This window comes from Epinephelus moara, chromosome 14 (genome assembly GCF_006386435.1).
Source record: "Epinephelus moara isolate mb chromosome 14, YSFRI_EMoa_1.0, whole genome shotgun sequence".
Classification (NCBI taxonomy): domain Eukaryota; kingdom Metazoa; phylum Chordata; class Actinopteri; order Perciformes; family Serranidae; genus Epinephelus; species Epinephelus moara.
In genome coordinates, this window is record NC_065519.1 from 17,603,015 (window position 1) to 17,621,709 (window position 18,695).

Genomic DNA, 18,695 nt, shown 5'->3' on the forward strand with positions numbered 1-18,695 from the left:
ATTAAACAGCACATCCATCAGAGAACAGGCACCACATCATGGCAATTTATTTCTTTCATTTTGGTTTCCATGAAATGCCATGCCTTCGTTATCTTAATTTGCATCAAAATTTTATCCCATCCATCCACGGCGAGGCGGTTTGATGCTCTCCTGTTGCCAATAGTAACCAAAGATAGCCAAGAGCAAAATCCACTCGGCAGTGAATGAAGCAGAGAAGTGTTGGAGGGTGGAGGGGTGTATTATATCACTGAAGATTTCAAGCACCGTTACAAGAGCTGTTGTCAATGAAAAGCACGCTTCATCAATGCAACGTCCGGGGCAGAATCAAACAGCACTGGTCACGACCCAAAATCTGGCCTCTTCTATTCTGTACATTGTTTCTATTGTGTAATCTGTGTTATGTAATTGTTTGCAACAATGTGTGTTGTTTTTAGACCTGGAGGAAGTGGTGATGTGGGTCTGCAGGGAATGTGGACTGAAATATTGTCATGAAATAAAGTAGTAGACATGGAAAGTCAGCTGCACAGATTGGTGCATCTTTTGTGATCAGCTGCATGTTTAATTATGCAGCCACATAGTGCTCTCATTCATTCCCATTTGTGAATTGTTTGACAGCTTCTCCTTTGAACGCAGAGGATCTATCACTCCTCTGATGCACCTGCTGCACCACAAGCATCACAGAGAGCAGGCCGTTCATTAATAGCAGGCTCCAGTCTGCATTACGTATTTGCAGTTTCATCCTTTGCCAGATGATGGCACGATCAGACCTGGGCGGAACATTTGGAAAAGGGGGTTGGGCGAACTCCTGCAGGAGTCCACCAATAACAGCTCGAGTTGGAGGCTACTCGTACTACAGAGCCACACTGAGGTCTCTGCGCGCATCGCACACACTGTCGGGAACCGGGAGAAATCAGAGGCACGCAGGGAGGAAGCCGTACAGATTTGATACGGCGTCGATTGCAAAGACAGCACGGACTCTGGTTAATTCCTTCAGGTGGCATTAGACTCCCGCACAGCCCTATTAAAGGATCACACACTTGGGCTTCTCCTCGTCTCCTCTCACGCTTTGTCAAATCCAAATCCCGTGTATCCACCGCGCGTATTTGGACGGGCAGGTTTGTTTGGTGTTTGTGGTGTTTTCAGCTGGATTACCACGTTCAACAAATACGCACAAGAAGCCAGACGCCGCCGCCGGAGTCAAATCAAGGGATTACAATTGTTTGTAAAGCTCTTGGTTGTGCTTTGCATGCGCGTCTTCGCCTCCGAGCACAGAGCAAAGTGCTGATAAATCCACTCCAACCTGGACTTTGGACCGGAGTGAAGGAGCCTCGGGGTGCACTTGACAGGAGCAAAATCCGGGGAGACCAGATTCGTACTTGAGCAGCTGAGGGGGAAACTGAGAATCCTGCGAAAATGCCTCTTGCTCAGATCGCGGAGCCATGGCCCACGATGGAACTAGTGCAGCTAGAGACGGAGGTAATGAGAGGTGAAATATGTCTACCATGTTCTAGTTTGATTGATCCAACCTGATTTGGTTCAGGTAAATAAATAAGGTGCGCATAAGGTGTGCGTTTTCATCAGCCCTCCATCCAAGAGTGGTCACCACTTTCTGGAAAGTTATTTTAAACTGCAGCCTACATACATAACTGTGGGTGAATAGACCTGATAAATAATTCATGTTATATGCCCAGTGTTTTCAGTTAAGTATGCAGTTTTAATCAGAGTTGAGTCAAAATCTAATGAATAGGCTGTCTATGTCAGTGTGCCAGAAGCATGCAGGGCCACAGCCTATTACTGGCTCTGATTGTCAGTCTTTAACCAACAGGGAAATTTCTCATTATGACCTATTCATGTGAGAGCTTTCAATTGGCCCCAGAAGTAGCTGTCAGAGCTCAATTTAGAAATCCACTTTCTAGTCTTCCATTGAAGCTGCTGGGCAACTCCATTTCAAAGCTCAGCGCCAGAGAGAAGAGCAGTGTGTGATCTAGAGGCTTGTCCTCCCTGTCTATCACCTGTAGAGTGAATCAAAGTCCTCTCACACACGGCATCATAAAACTGCCCTCAATGTCTAACCTTAAGTTTGAGTTCTGCAATATAGACTGCAGAATTATGTTCAGTGTCTTATGGTTTAATTAAGACCTGCACTTACTTGTGCCATCAGTCTCGTGCTTTAGCTGTGTAGCTGTGTGTGTTTCCTCTGCAGAGTTTTAATTAAATCTGCCTTGCGAGAAGTGTCTGATTACTCCACAGCAGGTAGAGGATGACACACGAGAGAAAAACAGAGCGGGCGAGGTATTTGTGGCCTCTCTGTTGTCCAGACTCCTATTATTTTGATGTGGCATCATTATTCATGAACTCTTCAGCTGCCTCTTGAACAGACTGGTTGCTTAGTGAATATGCAACCATCACATTGTGGTGAGGATGAGTAGACACAGGCTGTGTGGAAGCAACCAGTGTCACATTAGGCTCATTGGTTTCTATGGATGGGGATCACCACAGGATCCATGATACGATATTATCGCAGTACTTGAGTCACAAAACAATATTATTGCGATTTTAAACGTATCGCGATAAAATATATTGTGATATATTTCCTTTTATCAACTGTAAATTCTTTTCCCCAAAGGAAAACTTTATCAACATCCATATTATCTAATGAGATAAAGTTTTCAGTCTGTTCATCTCACGTCAGCCATTTTTGTCTCCCAACAGTATATTTATTGATTTTAACAACAATAAACAAGGACATACACATGCACGCATCCAGTATGTGTACATATACATCCATAGACACGCAAAAGAAAAAGACACCATGACAAAATTTCAGTACAACCGCCGAATGTTTAACTCACATATAATCAACCCCAAAAGTGTGAATTAAAAATAATGAATTCATGAAATGGGAAGAAAAATAAAATAAAATAATATGAAATAAAATAAATAAATAAAATAAAATAAAACAATTGAATTAAATTAAATTAAATATATAAAAAATATACATGAATGACTGGAGGAAGAAAATAAATTAATAGAAAAAGTGAAAATAACACGGGAAGGAAGATCACAAATTACAGGTTGAGGATCATGTTAGTGCGATACAATACACTTCAGCCATTTTTTTGTAGCAGCAAAATGTACCTAGTGGACTGAAAAAGCAAGTGCTTAAATATTTCTAGTACGCTAAGTTTAGTTTGTATTTGTCATATTAATAATTGATATAAATAAAAAAATCAATACTTGGCACTGTGTGACGATACGATACTGCCGCACAAATATATTGCGATACTATGCTGTATCGATTTTTTTTTTCCCCACCCCTAATGTTTTCCATAGTATCTGTAGGGTGGTCTAGCTGCAAGAAAAGCTGTTTCTGAATCACTCAGTCATTTAAACAGGTGAAGCCAGTCGCGATACCCCTGTTTTGTGCGTCTGATCTCTGTGCACGGTGTCCTCAATCAGCTTTACGAGAGAGCGTGCTGATTATTCACTGATGAAGCTGAGGAAATTGTTCGCAAGATTTTAGTGAAACATGATTACTCTCAGAGCCAGACTTGAGGCCTGTTTCATTAAAAGACAAGGTAATGAGTATCACTCATTAAAGCCATGCAGTAATCAGAAGAATACTACCACTGCTGAGGATGCAGACGTGATTTATTGTGCACTTGCAGAGAAAATTAATTGTACAGAGCAGATGATTAGTGTTGCTTATGATAATGGAAAACCTACAAATAATGCAGTAAGAAGCACTTTGAGAAACGTGTCATCCTGACTTGGTTTGTCCCACAGACTCGACTATTTACAGAATTGTGCAGCATATGAGTTGGCTGAGCAGCATATCACAGCTGAACAGATGGTGGTGCTGAGCCTGTGAAGAGTGCTAGGTTTAATATTGTAAAAAATACCCCGTCTTTGGTACGTGTAATGATCACAACTCTTTGATAAGCAACATTGTGATATCATTGCTAAAAATAAAATGTGTGTGCAAATATCAGCCTATATATATTGTAAGGAGGGAATATTTTTTGTTATCGTGTGTCAGCATCCGCCCGCTGAAATTAAGTATCTGTAATTGATTTGATAGCATCAGTCAGTGCCCATCAGAGTGGGATCTGTGCCATTTATCTCATCACCAACCTACCAGCCAGCTGCACACTTTGGTGCTTGATGGCAGAGCAAGATGGCTCGGGGCTCGGATTGATTGAGCAGAAAGAGTGAGTGAGACTGGAGGCCACGCCAGCGAGCATGTCGGGAGAGTCCAACAGGATGCGCAGCCACGGGTCAGCTTGTCATGTGGACAGATGGGACAGACATCGAGACACTTTTGCTGATTTGGAAAGAAAAGTATCATAAAGAAACCATTCTTATCTGCACAAATATGAGTCGCTATGATATTGCAGCTGATGATAAGTCTGTTTCCGCATCGCTCATTATGTGAGTGCTTGGAAGGTGTCATGGATAGAAAACCAGATTTACTGGCTTTTGTGCTGGAAGCTTTGGCAAAGCAAGCACTAACACATGTACAAAGAGAGCTATTCAAAATATTTGGTTGATTGAGGCCTTTTATTCATCATCAAACTGTGCCTGTTATGAATTAACTTCTCTGTGAATCATCTCCGATAAAGGCACTTCAACAAATCAAACCCATCCTGTCCCAGTTGAGTCACTACCACCTGCATTGGCCATTGCCATCAGTAGGTTAGTGAATGTCCTCCTCTAAAAGCCCTGAATCATGCTTCTGTCTAGTTATTGTAGATTTACTCTACAGTAAGATCTGCATTCCTTTCAAAGGTCCAGTGGGTCACATTTAGGGGCATATACTGGTATGTTTTCTTTAGTGTGTAGTCACCTGAAAATGAGAATTGTGTTTACTTTACCTTAAAATGTGAGAACATAGTGAGCAGGTCCTCTTCCGCAGTCCGCCATCTTGCACCTCCATGTTTCAGCAGTAGCCCAGAACGGACAAACCAAACACTGGCTCTAGAAAAGGCCATTCTCGTGCTCGCATTAGCAGCCCCTCTGCGACAGATTGAACAGCATCAGGAAAACACAGATTTTAACATGGAACTGCTTTATTCAATATTTTTACTGGTTTAAATCACCGGGTTTGTTTGTTTTTAAGAGGAAGAGACCTCTGAAGATAATTCGGCTCCCGGTAAAAGTCCACAGAATGTCTGGATCTAAAGTTATCAGCGAAAAAAGGTGACAACACATTAGCAGCCCGTCTGCGACACGCCGAACAACATTGGGGAAACACCGATTTTAATATGAAATTGTTTTATTCAGAGTTTTGACTGTTTTTAATCATTGGATTCATTTCCTATGGAGAGGGAGAGACCTCTGTGGATAATTCGGCTCCCAGTTAAAACGCCCCGAACAATGAACACTGAGGGAATTCTAACCAGGAGTTCATGTTTGGCACATGGGAGAGGTATCAGCTGGTTGCTTTTTCAATTCTACTCAATTCTACAAACTGCTCCTTTAAGCCATTTTACTCTTAATACAGAATCAGTCCATAGCCAATCCTGAAACTTTATACTTTTGATATGATATAATTTCCTTGATTCACACAGCCAGAGTGCAGCTTTATCACTTTGCTCACTATAGCTTAAAGGGATAGTTCAGATCTTTTGAAATGGGGTTGTATGAGTTATTTATCCATAGTCAGGGTATTACCTACTGTACAGTAGATGGTGGTTGGTGTGCCCCGAGTTTGGAGAAGCAGGCAGGAGTACCGCCATGAAGCTAAGCAATCTACTGCTGTGGAAGGGGTCAACAGCAAAATGTATTTAAGCCACTTCATTTTAAGTGTACGCTTTATTTAGAATTTTTTCACTGCTTCACCTTGCTGTCAGATAGCAATTTCCGACAGGGAACTGAAGCTGTTGCACGGCTGTCTTCACTCTGTTGACAAGAACAGTAATTTCACCTTGCAGAACACAAGATCTGGTTAACCACTGCCTTGATTGGTTAGTTTTAACAATTATTTAACTTTGGTGAATTTCAAAGTAAAGCTTTAAAACACCCAAGTCAAACTTATATTGATTGTTTTTAAGTGGGCCTTTTTTGTGCTTTTGCTGCTGCCCTTGTCCACAGCAGTGCATTGCTTAGCTTCAGTGGTGGTACTCCTGCCTGCTTCTCCAAAGAGGGGGCATAATGACTGCCATCTACTGTAGGCAATACACTGACCATAGGTAGGCATCTCATACAACCTCACTTCTAAAAGAACCATCCCTTTTAAAATAGGTGTACTCAACTACAAATTGTGAGTGATATTTGGGTTCTTAAATCTCAAGAACTGTGTTTACAAAAAATACAAAAACAATCTGTAATATTAAGAGAAGTGACACTTTGTTTCGTAACCACATCCTTAGTTCCTTGCTGCTTTTTTTTTTTTTTTTTGCTTCTTGTTTCATAGCTTGATCAGACACTTTTAGCCAGCTTAGTTTTGTGTTTCCAGCCTGTGTTTGGTTTAAAATGGTTTGTTTGGTTGCTACTCTTCACAATTGCCACCGTTTCATTGCAGTTTTCCTCCCGAGTCAGTTGAAGTCATTCTAAAATGCATTATTTTCACTGTCAGCTTCTCTTTTCTTCATTTCGACTAGGTCTTAACTTGCCATTTACTTTTACAACCTGAACTCCTATCTGAAATTGAGCTCCTGTTCTGGATAAAATTGTATTTCGGACTGCAGTTCAGTCCTCCAGCTGTGGCTTCAAGTCGTATTAATCCTTTGTCACTTTACACCCTCTTCAAATCTAAAGATCTCAGTGGAATTCTGTTCTCTTTAATAGATGAGACAGAGAAACTTAACATTGTATTTACGCAGCAGGACTGCACAAGCCAAGACTTCAAGAGCAGGATTGCAACAGACTAGACGTCAAGAGAGAAAGAGAGTTTTTTTTTCTCCATTTATTATGCAACCGTCCGTGCAGAGGAGACAGTAGGGTTAACATACGGAATGTGTGCCATGTTTGCAAGCCAGGCGTGGTCAGCTGTGTATACTCGAGGACTTGTTCTGTTCAGGATCGTGCTTTGCTCTGTGTGTACGTGCGTGCGCGTAGGCTTAGCTGCTGCTAATCTGGGTGTGACCTGTTGAACACCTGAGCAGGGCTGTGGGAGTGGAGCAGGGTTGGATGGGCATGTGATAACAAAATGCTTTGCTGCGTCGGTGCCCTGAGAAACTGAGTCCTTATTCGTTTTGACTATCGGAGTTGAAAGTAAATACGTCAGTGAAGCCAGGACTGTAAATATTCCAGTCACCAGCAGGCAGAAGTGCAGATTTGGTGCTGTTAAAGCTTCTTCTTCTTCTTCTCTCTTCACTTTATGGTTGCTGACGTTAGGGAGAAGCCTTTTAGCACACACTAAAAACAGACCACTGGAAATAGCTGATGTTCATTTTCTGGCATTGACCAGAAATGGACATTAGTAATGTGACCTGCTGTCAGTACACACTGGCAGGTGAGATTATGGGAAATTTAGTCCGACAGGGTCACAGGCGCAGACAAAAGAGTGGTTATTGTATTTCTTAGTTGCCTAGTAACCAGGTAGTGCTGCTCTAATCACGCTGTTAAAACACAGATTTATCTCTCAAACACACACGGTATCAGTGCCCTGAGATTGTTTACTTACCTAATCATATAGAAACCCTGTGAGAAATTAAAAGTTCTGCCGTCTGGCTCTGCAAGGCTTAATAGGCTGGTCTGTAAATCCTTTTTACGGCGTGCTTGTGGCCTGTAAATTTCTGCAAGTGAACTTGTGTGCATCTTGTAGCGTTTTTTCTGTATGTGTATTTTGCACGGGATAATTCATGCGCTTCCTTACAACGTTTCCTAAATCACGTTTGTTTCTGTAACGTCTTTAAGCAGATTTATGTGGCTGTTTGTGTATGTGTGTGTGCATGCTTTCACTCTCATTGAGGAAGCCCAGGGGAGGGAAGGCACCATTAACTGGGCCACTTGGATCAGCCATGCAAAGCTAATGAGGTTGAAATGTGTTGAGCAGCAACGTCGGGAAGGCATTGTTGACCACACACACACACACACACACACACAGAGACAGACAGTTGCACTCACACACTTGGGATTCCCACAGCTAGTCTTCATGATACTAGGTTAAACAAAGCTCACTGCACACACCTCGCTGATGGAATATGAGATGAAAGGAAGGAAAGAGTTGCGGTGTAGATTTCTCTGTAAGATTACATTTTCACTGTAAAGCATGGCACACAGCACTCACTCTTGGTTTCCTTTGAAATTACTGCCCCTAAAACACATCTGTGCTTGACTTCGAACTGCACTTGGCCATTTAATTGTTTCCATTTCTCCTGTCACCTCACATTACAGCTTTTATGACTGGCACAGTTTGGCTAAATTAAATTGCCTCCCTTGAGATGATGATTAAAGTCCAACCACATGAACTGTTGGTCTGTAAAAATGCCCTGAGTTGTAGCACCCATCCAATTTATAGCTGTTGCAAGAGTGAAACTCCGAGCAGGAAATAAGGAAGTGCATCCAGTTGCCAAATGCATCCAATCTCTCAGCTCAGATTGTATTGTGAGGTATTACAGCGACACTAAATTAGATCCACAGTCTGTGTTCCTTCTGTTCAGAGGGTCTTTTTTCTTTTCTTGTACAAGCGCTTTGCAAAGTCGCTCTCCTGTCCCTGCCTGTGCTTCCTTTATGTCTTGCGCTGTATACCCCTTTCTGTTTTGTGTTTGATTGTTAAGGCCGCCGCTTGTCATTGTGTTGACTGCCTGTCGGATTTTGTGTAGTCAAAAGGAAGGGGAAGAGAGAAGAGGGCACAGAGGAAGTGAGGAAACTCAGGGTCGCCCCTCTGTTATGGAAAACAAAGCAAAAAGCGGAAAAAGAGGGAGGAGGAGTTATTCAGGGTGTTCTTACCCTTGGCTAGAATATTTGACTTTGGATTCAAGGGTGTTTCTTTGATCATTGGACAGGGTTAGTTATCATCATGGATTTATCTTCACATGCTTCAGAGGTGTTCCGCTATACATCACTGAAAGGCCTCGCCGCCCATTTTACATGTTAAGGTCAATGTGCTGTTCACAGGGAGTAGTCGCCTGTGAAAACAATTGCATTGTAGTCGTCTGTGGCTCTATGAAAATTACGCGCTTGGGTAACCTCGGCTTGGGCTTGATTACTACATTTTTTTAAAATAGAAAGTCTGTGTTACAAACTGGAGGAGTGACGTTTGAAAGTCATGGCCATTAGAGGCCAAGGAGGTCTGATGAAAGACACCAAGTTACATACCAAAGACCTTTTCCTCTTGTTTTTATAGTTTTAGAAACAATGCATTGTAAGAATGGAAGATACGAGACACATTTTTCATTTTATTACTGGTCCCAGTGAATTACAGTCAATAAAAAGGACAATGCGTCTCCACTTCCTCTAACTGTAAAAAAAAGAAGCCAAAATATCCTGGATATGGCCGCGGCCATCTTGCCCTAACAGCATCATTTGGAGCCAGAGTCTACACAGTAGCACTCTCTGCAATATCAAGTTTGCGCCTTTCAACCAGTCCCGAGCAGCACCATTGATCACAAGCGCACCAGTTGACACAACCAGCTGTCAATCATGACGTCAAACCCTCTTTTTATGGTACCGAATATCTAATTAAAACCAAACCTATCAGAAAAATGAACACTTGAACATACACTTAAACTACAATGAGAGAAACCATCTTTGTGAACAATTTATTTAACATGTACTTTGAGTTTTTAGTTTGGCCCATCCCATTAGCTAACAAGGAGGGGGTGGGGCTTGTGACCTATACTGCAGCCAGCCACCAGGGGGAGATGTTTTGGCTTCTCTTTTGAGACACATTCTGTTTGTAGAGGACATGACACGCCCCTACAAACAGTGCCCACCACTAGTACAAGACAGACACACCAATGCGTCAGCTATCTGAACCCTGCTACAGTGCTACACTAGTGATAAATGAGACCAAATGTGGCAATAATCCACTTGGTAATTCGTAATACATGAAGATGTGATTCATTCAAGTAAGGAGATGTAACCCTTCACATTACCCTTACCGTAACCTTAACAACCTATTTTTTTTTTACTATTACTTAAAATACATTACTTCAAAGCACTAACTTAGCAGTTTCATCGGGACTTCTGGTTGTAGGGTCCTGATCGTGGAGTGACGTGTAGGTATGGAGGTCATGTAGCTGGAGGGCAGGTCAGGTTGCTGCTCCAGCTGCAGTTCTACCCATTCGTCTCCTTCAGGGGAGTTGTCATGTTGTTAAATGCTCTGCAAGATCTTTAACTGAAGAGGTCTGATCATATACGAATAAAGTTGAAGGTACTTGTCATGATAATGCTGATAATACAAGTCATAATTTCAACCAATAAAATGACCTCAGGTATGTGGCTGAGATGCACACAGGACTTGCTACCCTGGACCTCATCTGAGTCAGGAAACAGTTTTAACACAGAAACAAACTCTCAGGATTAACAGCCTGGGGTCCAGAGGAAATATGTGAAGTTCTGTGATCCTTACATTATGAAGTCCTCTATAAATGTATAAATGCCATGAATCAGCTAGACCAGTGCTTTGCAGTCTTTTGGGTCTGAGGTACCCCACAGCCCTGTCCAGGTACCCCTTTATTAATTTCAAACGTATAACACCATTCATTATATACAAGTGGATATTGCAGATTTTTTCATACAGTTCAACTGTCAATATTATGGCTTGGAGTGAAGCTGAATATTTCAACCACTTGTCCATTACTTTCAGCCAACTGTTTAGCCTTTTTTTTAATCTTATGTATTGCCCTTAGCATCTGTTTTAACTTCTGTGATCACTTGCTAACTAGTATTTATGCACTTTTACATAACTGCAAAATGTAGTGTGCAGGCTGTTGGATTAATATGTGGATATATTCATTTAACCCTTTGAAACCTGAGCAAATTGGCTTGATTTCTTTTAAAAGTTTGGAAGAAGGCAGAGAGCAACGAAAGAAAAATTGCCCCAAAATAAAAAAATAGATAAAGTTTAAAACAAACAAACAAACAATGAAATGACCTGAAAAGAGTGCTTTGAAATTATAATAATTCTGCGACACAATTTTTAAATGTAATAATAACAACAACAACAATAATGATAATAATGATAACAATGATAATAATAATAGATATAGTTTTTCCATAATTTCAAGAAAATTATTTAAAAAAAAAACAAAAAAAAAACAAAGTAAGCAAAAAGAAAATAAAAAAATAGACAAACAAGGAAATGACCTGGAAAGAGTATTTAACAATTATAATAATTTTGTAATGTCATTTTAAAATGTATTAATAACAGTAATTATAATTTTTTTCCATAGCATTTCTCTTTTTTATTATTATTAATGAAATAATTATTGCAACATCTATTTTTCTATTTTATTTATTTAATTTGTGGGACATTTCTTACCAAGTTGCTCATTGCCTTTTTTCCAGTATTTTTGAATAAATCGCACCAATTTGTTCAGGGTTCAAAGGTGTCTGAACGCAGCACAAGAAAAGTGATGTCGCTCCAGGTTTAAAGGGTTAATGAAACCATAATTTCAGTTCTTTCAAATTTGTTGAGCTACTGTACAATCTTTCCACATACCCTCTGGCAACAGAAGAAGTACTTTCCTAGAAATAACTGAGGTAGACTTTTATGAGCAATGACAAGTGATCCTAATTTGACTTGACATCACAGCAGCCCCTGTTTTTCATCCCAGGTATCTCACAAAATCCATTTTTTCCTCTGCTTATGTTCTCCTTGTTGTCGTCAACAGAATATGATGCACTTCTAATCACGTAATCTGACTTAAATCCTGCTGTAGTTCAAAGTTAGCCGCCCGCTTCTGTCGTATGCTCATGTTGAGCCATTGTTTTACAAATAACAATGATTACCCGTTTCTGCAAGACTTACCTGCTGGGGTCTGGGGAACGGATGAACGATGTGCGTTTGTGTGTCAGCCCTAGATTATTAGGTTTGCCAGCGGAGGAGCAAAGTGCTGGATACAGTGGACTGTTGCCACCCACACAGTCTTGCAAATATTCACTTGTATCTCTCTCCCTCTCTTTCTGTGTCTGCCTTCTGTACACACACACACACACACACACACACACACACACATACACATGATATGTCCTGTCGCACACTCTGACTGTTTCTCACATCTGCTTTCTTGACAGAACGGGCAGAGCACCACTGAGGATGGAGTCACGCCTGCTGTCAAGGTACATGCCATCTCTGGAACACACACACAAATGCAAAGACACACAAACAAATGCAAAGAAATACAAACACACACACAAACGTGACTCAATATTCATGCAGCTTAACATCCAATAAATTAGAGTGAGGACTTGGACACGCTGCATAGAATTCTTTGGCTTTTGTTTGTGCTTCTATGTGAAGGCGAGCAGCAGAAGGCGAAATTCCATCAAAGGGCAAATTCTTGTGTGAATCTTCATTTTGAGCCATCTCTGCTCTGCTAAGGCAGGAAAAGAAAGCTGTCATGGTCTGACTCACGTGGCCACGCAGATCTGTGACTGTGCGCTGATTTATTCATTTAGGAATTGCATTGACAGGCCTCAGAGGCCATTAGCTGGCCGGAGTTTAATGTGTTGAATACTGTCTGAGTGAGGCTGATCAAGCGACAGTCCAGTTATAGCGATGTGTCTGCATCAATATCATGGGGCCGTAGTGTCGTACATTCTGCATGTCCTCATGTGTCCTGTCAACATATTATACACAGACAAGTACAGGCTTGCTTGCAAGTACATAAATGAACACGCTGGGAAACAACGAGTCAGCCCTTTCCTGCCTCTTGGCCGGCCTTTATGCTTCATTGTCCTGCTTGGAAACATGATCCAGTTTTCCTCCTGCAGACTATTACAGTACTGACCATGTTCCTTCTCGCTTGGCCTCTTTTTTTTCTGTCCTAGCTCTCAAGGGAGATAGAGAGGAGCTATGTCGCCTTTTCTTTCAGTTCGGAACAATGTGCTGTGACTGAGGGAGAGCTGAATGCGCGGGATGAGAAAGAGGGGTTTCAGTCAAAGGAGTCAGCACACACTGGTCAAAGCCACTAATGTCTGATGGCAGGGGAAAACATACACAGGCTTCGTAGCTTGTTAGGAGAATGGGCAGTATGGTTGAGATTAGGGAAGAGTGATAAGGCCAAAATCTTCTGTCACAATATGTACTTTGATATCATGGTAAAGACGTATATCATGATGCAGTAATTGTTCTGTAACATAAACATGCCACACTTTGAAACTTTAATGTTTCTGACAACAATAATTTTAAGTGTTACAGGTATTTGTATTCACATCTTCACTTTCTTATTCCATGTTTTCCCAAATCTTGTTAACTGGGTCTATAAGATCCCACGAGAATTCAGCCCTGCATTGAATAACTCCTGTGGTAGAATCCGTTTTGCCAAATCTATACCAGTTGACACATTTCTGTTGTTGCAGGGTATGTTTAATTTCACCCAACCCCTGTTGAGATCCTTGTTTATCAATATGGATACATACATGATGTGCCAATATGCAAAATCACATAATCAAAAACAAAAAAACTTCCATAACATTTTTTATGCTGCCGCACCTGCAACAGCCATGGCCAGAGGCATTAATGTTTTCGGGTTGCCTGTCTGTCCATTCATCCATCCCATTCCCATGAATTTCTTCAAATTTGGCACAAACGTCCAACCGGACTTAAAGGGATAGTGCACCCAAAAATGAAAATTCAGCCATTATCTACTCACCCATATACCGAGGGAGGCTCAGGTGAAGTTTTAGAGTCCTCACATCACTTCCAGAGATCCCAGGGGAGAGGAGGTAGCAACACAACTCCGCCTAATGGAGGCTGACGGCGCCCCAGATTTAAACGTCCAAAAACACATAATTGAAACCACAAAATATCTCCATACTGCTCGACCGTACTGATCCAAGTGTCCTGAAACCCCAACATAAAAAGTTGTTTGGAAAAACGTTATTTGAACTCTGTTTTTTAGCCTCATTGTAGCCTGCAGCTCTAACTGCCTCTCTGTGCACCGCACTCATGTGTGCGCGCTTGTGCGAGACCGTGAGACATGGGCACCGAATTCCTTTGTGTTCACGTGCTTTCGCAAGCGCACACACATGAATGCAGTACACAGAGAGGCAGTTAGAGCTACAGGTTACAATGAGGCTAAAAACAGTTCAGATGGCGTTTTTCCGAACAACTTTTTATGTCGGGGCTTCAGGACACTTGGATCACTACGGACGAACAGTATGGAGATATTTTGTGGTTTCAGTTATGTGTTTTTGGACGTTTGAATCTGGGGTGCCGTAAGCCTCCATTAGGTGGAGTTGTGTTGCTACTTCCTCTCCCCTGGGATCTCCGCAAGTGTTGTGAGGACTCTAAAACTTCACCAGAGCCTCCCTTGGCATATGAGTGAGTAGATAATGGCTGAATTTTCATTTTTGGGTGCACTATCCCTTGACCCTTGAGGGTCTTGGGCTATTTTGGCCGTTTTGTATACTTTTGATTTTTGCCTTTATATACCACATAAAAAAATGTTTGTCATGCCAATGTTTGATATCTTTTTTTTCAGCACAACCTTAGCTATATGACCAGAAAATTATTTTTCCACTCTGACATACTATAATAACATACTAGACCCAAAAACACAAAATCGGATTTGAAAAATAAATCAATTTCTTTACTATACAAAATTCAAACATGCTCAATGAAAAAATTCAAAGGCAGAAAATGTAAACATAAGTTGTAANCAAAAACACAAAATCGGATTTGAAAAATAAATCAATTTCTTTACTATACAAAATTCAAACATGCTCAATGAAAAAATTCAAAGGCAGAAAATGTAAACATAAGTTGTAAATATGTACATACAAAAGTATAACTGAGATAAAATTAAGCTATATACAACTATTTCCAACAAAAACCAGGTGAAGACATAGGCGTTTTTTTTCATTTTGGCCATGCCTCTCTTCAAAAAAGTTTATGTACACAATTAGACAGAGAACTATATAACAGGCCTTCCATTCACAGACTGTGAGGGGTTCCTAAATAGTGCAAAAGTAACATATAAATGTCAAATTGAGATAAAATCAAACTATAAACAACAATAACATAACTACTTACAACAAAAACCAGGTGAAGACATAGGCGTTTTTTTCATTTTGGCCATGCCTCTCTTCAAAACAGTTTATGTACACGATTAGACAGAGAACTATATAACATTCACAGACTATGAGAGGTTCCTAAATAGTGCAAAAGTACTCAACTCAACTCAAAAGTAACATATAAATGTCAAATTGAGATAAAATCGAACTATATACAACAATAACAACAATAACAATAACAATAACTACTTACAACAAGGCGTTTTTTGTTGTTGTTTTTTTTACATGTGCCACTCCTCAAAACAGTTCCTGTCAACAATGACACAGAGGGGCACATCACAGGACTTGCATCGCCATGGCGTCAGGTTCCTCTTTTTGTCCACCTGCTGGCAGCGTTGGCATGCCCTGTGGCCTTGAGTGGCTTTCTGGCTGGCATCAGTGACAGTGGTGATGGCAACAGGAACATGCTGATTGCTCCTGTTGTTCGGAGTCCCCGTCTTGTCCACTCCACACAGCTCGGACACCAGCTGGGTGAGAAAGTTCTTGTGAGTCATGGACTGCACCTGTTGTTTCCTGCTCATCTCACAATGCATGATGTATGCATTTGTTGCTGCAATGTCCACAAAGTGCAAAAAGAGCGTCCGGTACCAGCGAGCAGTTTTGCGGTGGGTGGAATAATATTGGATCAGCTGGTCGGAAAGATCAACCCCACCCATGCACTTGTTGTAGGCCATTACAGGGGTGGGGCAGGGAATCTCCTTCACTGCCCAGCGTCCATCTTCATCTTTTGCCCTCCTCTGGACCACCTCACCAGAAAATGCTGGATGGATTGTGGAGCACACAGACACCTCCCGCGTGTCCATCCACTTCACAAACAGCAGGGGGCCCTCCCTGATCCACCTCACAGCACCTCTCTCAGATTTTCGGGTGAGGGCATTTCCTCTTCCACGGGGACACCCTTTCCTGTTGTCCCTGTAGGTACCGCAAGCACCATATTTCATGCTGGCCAAGTCGAGGAACAGCTTGGGACTGGTGTAGAAGTTGTCCATATAAATATGGTATCCTGTCCCAAGATATGATGGCTGAATGAGGTCCATCACAGCGTCATATGACAGTCCATGCACACTGACTGAGCCAGACTTCCCACCGTACACACTGAAGTTGACAGTGTAGCCACTGCTTGACTCAGCCAACACAAAGAGCTTGATCCCCCATTTTGTTGGCTTGTCCTTCATGTACTGGGTCATGCCAGTTTTTGCCTTGGTTGCCACCATTCGCTCGTCAACAGCCAATTCCTTCCCTGGGTGGTAATGAGCCTGGCACGCAGTGCGGATCTCATCCATGAGGGGTTTTGCCCTGAAGAGCTTATCATGGTCAGGTGTTCCCTTCTTCATGTCATTCATGACATCCTCCTCTGGATCGCTGGGGTGGATATTCCACATCAGGGACCTGAACCGGTCTCTTGTCATGACCATGGCTGGAAACGGCACAGACAGGATGTGGTTTTGTCTCCAGTAGTCCTGGAGACATGGCAGTAACACCAATGCCATGTACATGAGAAGGCCAAAGAATTTATAGAGCTCCTCAACCTCGACGTCAGCCCAGTTGTACTTCTTCCCCATTTCCTGCTATATTGCTGCATATTTGTTGGTGTTCTTGCAGAGTGTCTTCACGGTGGCAGTGGAGAAGAACAGCTGAAACAGATCTTTCGGTGTGTATACCGCGTGCATGTCCACCTGGGCTCCTGGTGGTCTGTGGGGCATGAACCTACTGACTCCTGGAGCAGTATCAGGTTCACTCTCTGTTCTCCAGGCCTCAGGGCTGTGGTGTGGCTGGGATGACCGGTCACATGGAGATCTAGACCGGCATCTATTCTCCCTCCAACGCTGACGCCCCCTGCCGCTGCCTCTGCCTCTTGCTGGGGCTGTAGATGTCCCAGGCTGCTCATCATCTCTGTATATGTACATGACAATGACACAATGTAAAAAGTTGAGTTCAGTTCAATTTGCACAATTTAAAAAAATGTCAAATTGAGATTAAATCAAACTATAAACAACAATAACATAACTATTTACAACCAAAACCAGGTGAAGACAGGCGTTTTTTTTTTTTCATTTTGGCCATGCCTCTCTTCAAAATAGTTTATGTACACGATTAGACAGAGAACTATATAACAGGCCTTTCATTCACAGACTGTGAGGGGTTCCTAAATAGTGCAGAAGTAACATATAAATGTCAAATTGAGATAAAATCAAACTATAAACAACAATAACATAACTATTTACAACAAAAACCAGGTGAAGACAGGAATTTTTTTCATTTTGGCCATGCCTCTCTTCAAAATACACAAAAACAATAAAATAACAATTCTTGGGGAGGCCCTTTAGAAAACCCTGTAGGTTTATGTGAGACTACATTTCCCGCGGTAAAATATATTTTACCGCAAGGTGTGTGTGTGTGTGTGTGTCACAAAATCACACAGCACACGTTTACAAAGAGATTAACAGGAAAAACAAAAGCAATAAATGTTCATAAGAAGTTTGACTGACCTCTTGTCGTCCGTCACAAAGGACGGATCCTCAACTTCATCGTCACAGTCACTCTCCGACTCCGACGGTGAAATGCAGATTTCGCCCTCCTGCTCCTCCAGTTCGAAAAACAAGTCCACGGCTTGTCCTACATTCAATGTCCGCAACATCCTCTACTCACGAATAAACTCTAAATCCTAAAACAACTCCAAATCTTCCAAAAAACTCTCTCAAACTATCGCTCACTACTCTATCGCCTGCCTCTCTCATCCGCCTCACTCTCCCACACTTCACTTCCGCCACACTGCTTAGTTGGCCCCGCCCCCACGTCCCAAGAATGTGCAGCCTGTAGAGCAGAGTCAGCAGATTCAGACATTTTGATCCGTTTAGTAATATAACAAAAAACGACGAAAATATTCAAATAAATGCAACGCCTGCTCCAACACACCGTGCACACTTTGTGCATGCGTAAACATTATTTTTATTTCAACTTTAAACTATCATATTTCCGTTTTTACTTGGTGTATCAACATAAAACAAAAACTGTCATGGAGTTTCAAGTCCGCACTTTCCAGAGAAGTTGACGGTAGCGCTCTACGACATTTCGTTTTTGTGCAGTGATGTCATAAACTAGTCACGTGATTTGATCTCGCCGGCGTGATCGTGGACCGCAGAGGGCTAAGAATGTACTGATTAGAAATCTGTGGTCAAAGGTCACTGTGACCTTACAAAACATGTTTTTGACCATGTGCGCTAATTATGACAAAATTTCACACAATTGTCTACTAGGATAAAATGATGAAATTTTATATCCAAAGGTCAAGTCAAAGGTCACGATCACTGTGACCTCATCTGTCTCATTCCTGCGAATGCGATATCTCAAAAACAGCTTGAGGGATTTTTTTTTTCAAATTTGGCACAAACGTTCACTTAGACTTAAGAATGTACTGATTAAAATTTGGTGGTCAAAGGTCAAGGTCACTGTCACCTCACAAAACACGTTTTTGACCATAAGAATTCATACGCTAATTTTGACAA

At 41.7% G+C, this 18,695-nt stretch overlaps 1 protein-coding gene across 1 annotated transcript in view; it reads left to right on the forward strand.

Annotated features, from left to right (window-relative positions):
• Positions 1–867: 867 nt before the first annotated feature.
• Positions 868–18,695, forward strand: part of LOC126401386 (ribosomal protein S6 kinase 2 alpha) — an 83,478-nt gene continuing 65,650 nt past the window's right edge. The window contains exons 1-2 of the mRNA XM_050062610.1: positions 868–1,476; positions 12,187–12,231. Of these exons, the coding sequence (XP_049918567.1) occupies positions 1,414–1,476; positions 12,187–12,231 (108 nt within the window). The 5' untranslated portion in view covers positions 868–1,413. The remainder of the gene's footprint in view (positions 1,477–12,186; positions 12,232–18,695) is intronic.